General features: G+C 38.7%; 1 protein-coding gene across 1 annotated transcript; it reads left to right on the top strand.

Annotated features, from left to right (window-relative positions):
• The first annotated feature begins 492 nt into the window (after nt 1–492).
• Nucleotides 493–7,348, top strand: LOC101308524 (DNA topoisomerase 2-like). The gene is made up of 19 exons (XM_004308632.1): nt 493–1,053; nt 1,694–1,986; nt 2,065–2,131; nt 2,218–2,488; nt 2,574–2,773; nt 2,855–3,064; nt 3,149–3,262; nt 3,346–3,456; nt 3,540–3,704; nt 3,812–4,153; nt 4,264–4,397; nt 4,484–4,838; nt 4,917–5,103; nt 5,194–5,243; nt 5,316–5,744; nt 5,830–6,019; nt 6,112–6,179; nt 6,276–6,375; nt 6,586–7,348. The coding sequence occupies exons 1-19, from the start codon at nt 493–495 to the stop codon at nt 7,146–7,148; spliced, it is 4,410 nt and encodes a 1,469-aa protein (XP_004308680.1). The 3' UTR covers nt 7,149–7,348.
• Nucleotides 7,349–9,373: the final 2,025 nt, after the last annotated feature.

The raw sequence follows: 9,373 nt of genomic DNA, 5'->3' as shown, positions 1-9,373 counted from the left end.
AGTTAGGACTCGTGGGTGCATTCCAGAATCCTCCATAATCGAGTTACCCCCAAATTCATCTGCCTTTGCCTACGAAAATTAACCGAGGATACGTGATACACGCGCTAACAGGCCTTGACGGGGAAATCAACAACAAACCAGTGAATGCTTGACACGTCTATACAGACAAACATAGTACATGGAGCATTTGTACATTCCAGAACTCTTCCTCATTGTATTGTAGTTAACAATTTGGATGGTAACAAATCTTCTTTCTTCCGCAATGCACCCGATCACAGCTCTCCTCCAGTCCTCCATCATCCCTTTGAAACCCTAACTCAAATCACAGCCGTCCGATCGTCTTTCAAAATTTCAAAATCCCGCTCACTTCAACGCATTTCAAATTTCAAATCCCCATTGTACCGTTTCACCTCTATATCTCTCTCTCTCTCTAACATTCAATTTCATTTCTCTCTCTCTCACCCCAAAACGCATCGTTTCGGTCTCTAAACCATGGTGGTGGAGAAGAAGCGTCCGCTGCAGAGCAGCAACAACGCCAACACGGCGGCAGCGATGGACGGCAAGACGATCGAGGAAATGTACCAGAAGAAGAGCCAGCTGGAGCACATCTTGCTCCGGCCCGATACCTATATCGGATCCATCGAGAAGCACACCCAGACGCTTTGGGTCTTCGAGAGCGACGACATGGTCCACCGCTCCGTCTCCTACGTCCCCGGCCTTTACAAGATCTTCGACGAGATTCTCGTCAACGCCGCCGACAACAAGCAGCGAGATCCGTCCATGGACGCTCTCAAGGTCACAATCGACGTCGACCAGAACTGCATCAGTGTCTATAACAACGGCGACGGAGTTCCGGTCGAGATTCACCAGGAGGAGAAGGTCTATGTGCCGGAGTTGATCTTCGGTCATCTCCTGACTAGTAGTAACTACGACGACACCGTCAAGAAGACCACCGGTGGACGCAACGGCTACGGCGCCAAGCTCACTAATATATTCTCCACCGAATTCGTCATCGAAACCGCCGACGGCAAGCGGCAGAAGAAGTACAAGCAGGTATATATATCTATCTGTGAATTACGATTTGGTGTTTCATTTGTGAATTTTGTTAGATATTTGTATTCTGTGCTCAATTACGGTTTTATTGTGGAATTGATTGACAAAGTAGTCCTCAATTGGTGATTTTTGATGTTTTGTTTCGATGAGGATTTGGAAGGTGTTATATATTTAGGGTTTTCGCTTAGTATATGTTGTTGAACATGCCACTTCCAGTTTCTCCTGTGTGCTTGGTTGCATATTTGCTTAGTAGTATAATTCAATCGGTAGCTTTATTAGTCCAAGTCTCTCAAAATTGTGGCTATATATTGGTGGTAAGTGTAGTGGTTTTGTGAGTCTGAACATCTAGTTAGTTTTTACTACTTCTTAATGGAAATAAGCATTACAATTGTGTTAACTGTAGCTTTACGATTCTGTCAAGCTATATATATGTTACATGTACATAAGCTTCTTTGGTTTCTACTCAGAATCAATTCCCTTGAAGAATAGCACAATGTTGTGATTTCACTTGTCCTGGATTTTGAAAGGGAGACATAGATTCAAAACTTTCCAGTTCCCTTTATGTTTTTCAAGAAACAAAAGTTTGTAAACGGTAAAGATTTGTGTCAGGGATTAATAATGGGATTGTTGTCGATTTCAGGTGTTCACAAACAACATGGGGAAGAAATCTGAACCAGTCATCACTAAATGCAAAGAGAGTGAGAACTGGACCCGAGTGACATATAAGCCTGACTTGACTAAATTTAACATGACATATCTGGAAGAAGATGTGGTTGCATTGATGAAAAAGCGAGTGATTGACATGGCTGGATGCCTCGGAAAGACTGTGAAGGTTGAGTTGAATGGAAAGAGGGTCCCTGTAAAGTCGTTTCTTGATTATGTTGATCTCTACTTGCAATCTGCTGGGAAATCTAAAGATATTAAACTTCCAAGGTACTTATTGTGAAACTGTTTGGTCTGCATCTTCTTTCACTTAGGGAAACTTGCTAACTACATCTGTTCATTTGTCAGGATGACTGAGAAAGTCAATGATAGGTGGGAGATTTGTGTGAGTCTCAGCGATGGCCAGTTTCAACAGGTTTGGTCAAACTTTTTCTGAACTCCAAATTAAAAAGTTTTTGCACTCAGAATTGTGTCTCATGTTGCTGGATTTCACTTTACCAGGTCAGCTTTGTGAATAGCATAGCTACAATCAAGGGGGGAACTCATGTTGATTATGTCACGAATCAGATAACCAATCATGTGATGAATGTTGTAAATAAGAAGAATAAGAATGCCAACCTCAAGGCTCACAATGTGAAGAATTATCTTTGGGTCTTTGTCAATGCTCTTATTGACAACCCTGCCTTCGATTCCCAAACAAAGGAAACTTTGACGATTCGCCCAAGCAGTTTTGGGTCTAAATGTGAACTACCACAAGAGTTTTTAAAGAAAGGTATGCTTACACTAGTCAGTAGTTTAACTGCAAGAATGGTCTCAAAATTTTTAAACATGGTTCTCATATACTGATTATTTTTCAGTTGCGAAGTCTGGGGTAGTGGAAAGTCTTCTCTCTTGGGCAAATTTCAAAAATAACAAAGATCTGAAGAAAACTGATGGAACAAAAACAGAGAGACTTCATAACATCAACAAGTTGGAGGATGCCAACTTAGCAGGAGGAAGGAACTCTGAAAAGTGTACCTTGATTTTAACAGAAGGAGATTCAGCTAAGGCTCTTGCTGTAAGTTGTCATTTTGGTATCAATGTTAAATTTTGTTTATAGCCTTCAAATAAAAGATTGACCTAATTTCATATAAATCAGATGGCGGGGCTTGCTGTTGTTGGCCGGGACCATTATGGTGTTTTTCCATTGAGAGGTAAATTGCTCAATGTAAGAGAAGCCAGCACGACTCAACTCAGGGATAATGAAGAAATCAAGAATATTAAGAAGATTCTTGGTCTGCAACAAGATAAAGAATATACCAACATCAAATCTTTAAGATATGGGCATCTGATGATCATGACTGATCAGGTTAAATTTCAAGCTTCTTTGGTTTTAGCTCTATTTCTAGTTTGAGATTCTAGTTCCAATATTAACAGCTTATCTTCTTTATAGGATCACGATGGTTCCCATATAAAAGGGTTGCTGATCAATTTCATTCATTCCTTCTGGCCCTCTCTGCTAAAAGTTCCATCATTTTTGGTTGAGTTTATAACGCCTATTGTTAAGGTTGGTTTTGGTTGAATTAACCTTTATTTAAAGTGGACCATTTTCTCTATGGATATTTATAACTTGTAATGTGCTCTGCACAGGCAACTCATAAGAATGGGAAAGAACTTGCATTTTATTCAATGCCTGAGTATGAAGCTTGGAGGGAAAGCTTGAGGGGTAATGCAAGTGGCTGGACCATTAAATACTATAAGGTTTGCATTTTACACTTTTGCATGTAAGCCTGATTCTTGTCAGTAGCATTATGATACTTACACTTACTTTCCTTCCATCTCAGGGGTTGGGAACAAGTACTTCAAAGGAAGGTAGGGACTACTTTCAGAATCTAGATATGCACAAGAAAGACTTTGTTTGGATAGATGAGCGGGATGGGGAGGCAATTGAACTTGCTTTCAGTAAGAAGAAAATAGAAGAGAGGAAGAATTGGCTTCGGCAGTTTGAGGTAGGAAGTTTTGTTTTATGTATATTTTTCTATAATTTTATTTAGCAAGTGACTCTTTATTCTGAAACTATGCTTTGTAGTAACTTATTACATTTTCTATGGTGCAGCCTGGTACTCATCTTGATCAGAAGGAGAAGCTTGTAAAGTACAGTGATTTTGTTCATAAGGAGCTCATACAGTTTTCCATGGCGGATCTGCAGAGGTCAATACCATCAATGGTTGATGGGTTGAAGCCAGGTCAAAGAAAGATACTATTCTGCTCCTTTAAGAGGAACTTTATAAAGGAAGCAAAAGTTGCACAGTTTTCTGGTTATGTGTCTGAGCATTCTGCCTACCACCATGGTGAGCAAAGTCTTGCGAGTACTATCATTGGAATGGCACAAGATTATGTGGGCAGCAACAACATCAATTTCCTTCAACCAAATGGTCAATTTGGGACCCGTAACTTGGTAAGAACCATTAATCTATTTTAACATATCAGTTAGTGAAGAAGATTTCATCTGTTAGTGTAATTTTCTTCAGAGATGTTTTACTTACATGTATGATTTGCTTCACATAGGGAGGCAAAGACCATGCAAGTGCTCGTTATATATATACTCGGCTTTCTCCTATTACAAGGTTTCTTTTTCCAAAGGATGATGATAGACTTCTTGACTACTTGAATGAAGATGGGCAATCAATAGAGCCAACCTGGTATTGATTTGGTACCAAATGATTATGCATGTAAGTTTAACAAGATGGTAGATAAGTATAGCTGAATGACTATTTCTGTTGTGTAGGTATGTGCCAATTATCCCAACGGTTCTGGTGAATGGTAGTGAAGGAATTGGGACAGGGTGGAGCTCTTACATCCCTAATTATAATCCAAGAGACATCGTTGCAAATGTAAGGCGGTTGCTCAATGGTGATGAAATGGTTCCAATGGATCCATGGTATAGAGGCTTTACTGGATTTATTGAGAAAACTGTCAAGGAAACTGGTACGAGCTACACAGCATGCGGGATAATTGAGGAAGTCAACGAGACAACACTCAGAATTTCGGAGCTGCCAATCCGTAGGTGGACTCAAGATTATAAGGAATTTCTGGAGTCTATCTCTCAAGGGAATGACAAGGCGAAGGATCCTTTCATTGAGGTATAGTCAACTAAACTACTTGACAAAACTTTGTTTCAGGTAATTTTGAGTTTCTAACTAAAATTATTCATTCTGCAGGGTTTCACACAGCATAGTGATCACAGTACTGTTGAAATTCTAGTCCACTTGCCTGAGGAGAACTTGATGGCAGCCAGAAAAGAGGGTTTGCTGAAGAAATTCAGACTGACCACTAGCATAGCCACAACTAACATGCACCTGTTTGATCCAAAGGGTGTTATCAAGAAATATGACACTGCTGAACAAAGTAAGTGTTAACATGATTTGGCGTGGTTTGGTTAATGCTTAGTGATACAAATATATAACTCAACTTTGTTTTTGCCTTTTTCTTCTGCAGTTCTTGAGGAGTTCTTTCCCTTAAGACTTGAATTCTATGAGAAACGAAAGGTTAGTTTATTTGTTGTCAGACATGAATGTATTTTGTGAATAAACTTAACTAATATTCTATCATGTTTGCAGAAAGTGTTGTTGGATAACCTTGAGTTGGAGTTGTTGAAAATGGAAAACAAGGTTAGATTCATCCTTGGTGTGGTGAATGGAGAGATTATTGTGAGCAATAGGAAGAGAGCTGATCTATTCCTTGAGCTCCAACAGAAAGGTTTCACTCCTTTCCCAAAGAAAACAAAGTCTGTGGAGCCAGAGGTTGCTGGGGCAACTGAAGATACAGAAGAAACAGAAGAGAACTCAGAGACTGTCATTAGTAATGGAGTACGAATCAGCGATTATGAGTATCTAATTTCCATGGCAATTGGAACCTTGACCATTGAGAGGGTTGAAGCTTTATTGGCTGATAGAGATAAGGTCAATGAGCAGGTTAATGATTTGAGAGGTTCAACTCCAAAGTCATTGTGGTTGAAGGATCTGGATGTTCTTGAAGCGGAACTTAATGTACGCATATAATAACCAATCATATTTCACTACGTTTTGTTATACTTCATTTAACATACGTGTCTGATAAACTTTTTTAAATCAGGAGCTGGAGAAAAGTGAGGCTCTGGCAGATGAGGCAAAAAGGAAATCAAGAAACAACCAAATCAAGAATGCTCCGGTTGGGAAGGTTTCTAAACAAGCACCTAAACCTCGAAAGAACACCAAAAAGGTTAACAATGCAGAAGCTATTCCAGAAAGTAGGGAAACGTCTTCCAGTTCTGCAATGGAGATTGGTAAGCCAACGTAAACTATACATAATCAGTTTATATATCAATGTATTGATTATGCACTTACTGAACCAATATCTTCTGCCTTTCTTTTTCAGAGAAACCTCCTGAGGTGATGAAACGGAGAGGTGTGGCAGCAGGTTCAAAGAAAGCTCCTGCTAAGAAGGTCTGTCTGAACACTGTTTTGTTATTTGGATTTTAAATTCTTATGCTGTACTAGAGGGATTGAGACCTTATGCTGTCTGTTGTTCTTGTTTAACAGCAAGTAAAATCCACAGTAGTTTTGTCTGATGACGATGATGATGAAGAAATGCTTGATTTGAAAGATCGGCTTGCTGCCTATAATCTTGATTCATCTCCAGGTACTTTATATAACCTTTTGTAATTTTCACGATTTTTCTCATGGGACTACTGGTGGGACTACTGGACGTAATGATTCGGTTTAGTGTTAGTGTTTATCTATTGTACAGTCTTCTACCTAGTTAAAACTTTTATAAAGAAATTAGCCTTGAAACGACTCCTTTCTCTTCGTTTGCCACAAGTTGAGTATTAACATAGTTTCAATGTGACAGATAAGGAAACTGAAGTGCCACTAAAACCAGCCCAGAAGAAAGAAGCCAGCAAAAAGGCCACACTAAAAGACGACGAGGATGATGATGACGATGATTTTGAGGTGGAGATAGCAGCTGCCCCCGCAGCAGTAAAGAAGGGAGGCAGAAAGCCTGCTGGAGCTGCAAAGGCAGCAGCAGCGGCTAAGCCCCCTGTGGCAGCCAAGAAGAGAGGCGCAGCGGCTAAGAAGGACACTCAAACATCGTCTTCTTCAGGCCAGAAGCTCTTAACCGATATGTTGAAGCCTGCTGCTGAGAGTTCCGGGGTTTCACCTGACCCCAAAGTGAGAAAGATGAGGGAATCTCCATTCAACAAGAAGAGTGGCTCTGTGTTGAGCAGGGTTAACTTGGAAGATGAGATGAATGTAAGTGAAGAGAAAACCGAAGCTCCGGCAGCTGGAAGAGCTAGGCCACAGAGGGCAGCTGCTCGTAATAGGAAAATGATTCTGGTGAGTGACTCTGAGGAGGATGCAAATGATAGTGATGAGTCTGAGGTGGAGGAAATTGAGTCCGACGATTCTGAGTGACCAAGTTATGTAGCTTCAGTGTAGTTTTAGCTTCTAAGAATTCTGAGAGTGGCAGTTAAACCTGATACGGGGAAATTTCAGCTCATTTCCTCTGGTACACATTTCAAGTTTGCTACTTTATTCTGCAACTTGAACCAAAATTAAACATCTTATTGTCAACTATCAATCTTGATTGGTGTTAAATATTTGCTACTTTGACATAGTTGTTTGCTTTGATGCTTTGGGTTAGTTTGTTTGACTAAGAAAGTGGTTGTGATTTGGACGGGCTTTCTTGTTGCCTTGATTGTAGGTGAAGCAGTTGTTTTCTAGGTACTGTTGCCTCATTTTATGTAGTTTCTTGATTTGAATTTGGAAACTGTGTGGTAGGGTTGGTACGTTGTCCATATCTTGTATTAGTTGGTCCATGTATGGAACCCAACGACTTTTATGTCAAGCTCAATGTTCAAAGTGTTTCAATAGTCTAACCAGTGTGTGTTGTACGATTAAATACGTGTGCTTTGAGAAATGGTTCTTGTGTCATTTGGTATAATCTAGTCATTGGCTGATACTAATGTCGGAGACTATTGCATCGAATTATATATGCCCTGTGTGGCTTATATACTAACGTAGGAAACTCTTGCTTGTTGACTTTGGTGTAGAATCCAACCTCGTGTAATTTGAAAGTTTTGTTTATAGAAAATCTTTCGCATAGCTGTTTGAATTCTATGATTTTTATATGCAATTGTGCTTGGTTGATTTTGAATTAGAAATGACCACAACACATTGAATTAGACTGAAATTAGTGTTTTCAGAAATCGGGCCGTTGATCAATGATCATGAGGAGGATATAAATTAATGGCCGACTTCGGTTGTGTAATTTGTCACTTTTATTTATAGAAAATCTTTCACATAGTTGTTTGAATTTTATATATAATTTTTATATGCGATCATGTTTGATTTATTTTGAATTAGAAAATGACCACAATACATTGAATTAGACTGGAATCAATGCTTTCAAATTTGGGTCGTTGATCAATGATCATGAGGAGGATAAAACTTAATGGCTAACTTCGGTTGTGTAATTTATAAGTTATGTTTATAGAAAATCTTTCACATAGTTGTTTGAATTTTATATATTATTTCTATATGTGAGACTAGAATACGTGCTTTTAGAATTTGGGGCGTTGATCAATGATCATGAGGAGGATACAAATGAATAGCCGACTTGGGCTATGTAATTTGCTTTTGCATAAACATGTGACGGAGATAGCGAATTGAAATGTAGAGAAGGCTTAGTTCTCATATAGACTAAATAATACTTACCGAAAGAAAATACAGCTTGAGTCCACAAAAACACCGCTTAATAAGCGTGAGACGGCTATCATTGCTAGATTGGAAAAAACAATAATTTTGGTCACACATTTCTTAAGACACTATACTTGTCATATTCTTTTACAAATTATTTTCTTCATTGTTTTCACATGATTTAAAAAACAATCATGTGATGAATATGTAGTGTTGGATCTATAAAACTACGAAAAGTTTCACCTCTCTAACGAAAATTCTAGCTATAACAAAACCCTATCAAATTTCAAGAAGAATATTCTCAAGCTGCCCATTTTTCATATTCTTCATGTTTAAATATAAAAATAGCAAATCACATATACATCCTTTAAAAAGATCTGAAACACAAATAAATTCACTTATGTTTACTTTAAACAAATAAGGACAGTTTTTAACACTTAAGGACAATCTTTTCTATGCATGCCATGTGTCATGAGATAGTTTTACTAAATTGTGCATGCATAAACAACTAACCAATTTAGGGCTGTGAGGAGGAGTATATAAACGCCAGCGGACGATTGAAACGCAACGTCTCTCTCTCAGTCTGTTCTTCATCGCTTCGTCATTGCGATCTCTCGGTCTCTTCGTCGTTGTGATTTCGTTTTGCTTCGTCTCCATAGGTGGATTTGCAGGTAGCTTTCATGCTTCTTCTTCTCACATGCTTAAGTTTGCATTCTTCTCCGTCAATTTCAAGCTTTTTGATCTATTGAAAAGCTAGTTGTAAATTCGAATTCCTCTGAATTTGATCCAATTTTCGTTTAGGTTTACTTTGTTTTTGAATTCGGTTTGATGCTTTGATGTTATTTAGTGAGCAATTTGTAGGTTGAATCTCTTGATTCTTTATTCTTATGGTGTTTTCATCTTTTTGAATTTTTGAATTGGAATTTGATGACGAGCTATTT

This window comes from Fragaria vesca, linkage group LG7 (assembly GCF_000184155.1).
Source record: "Fragaria vesca subsp. vesca linkage group LG7, FraVesHawaii_1.0, whole genome shotgun sequence".
In the NCBI taxonomy this organism is placed as follows: domain Eukaryota; kingdom Viridiplantae; phylum Streptophyta; class Magnoliopsida; order Rosales; family Rosaceae; genus Fragaria; species Fragaria vesca.
This window is presented reverse-complemented; position numbering and strand designations above follow the sequence as displayed.

What these genes read in the sequence shown, in the direction of transcription:
- LOC101308524 (XM_004308632.1), top strand. Translation starts at nt 493, where the DNA reads ATGGTGGTGGAGAAGAAGCGTCCGCTGCAGAGCAGCAACAACGCCAAC. An exon ending in GGCAGAAGAAGTACAAGCAG is followed by an intron (nt 1,054 to 1,693) that starts GTATATATATCT and finishes TGTCGATTTCAG; the next exon opens with GTGTTCACAAACAACATGGG. An exon ending in ATTGGCTTCGGCAGTTTGAG is followed by an intron (nt 3,705 to 3,811) that starts GTAGGAAGTTTT and finishes TCTATGGTGCAG; the next exon opens with CCTGGTACTCATCTTGATCA.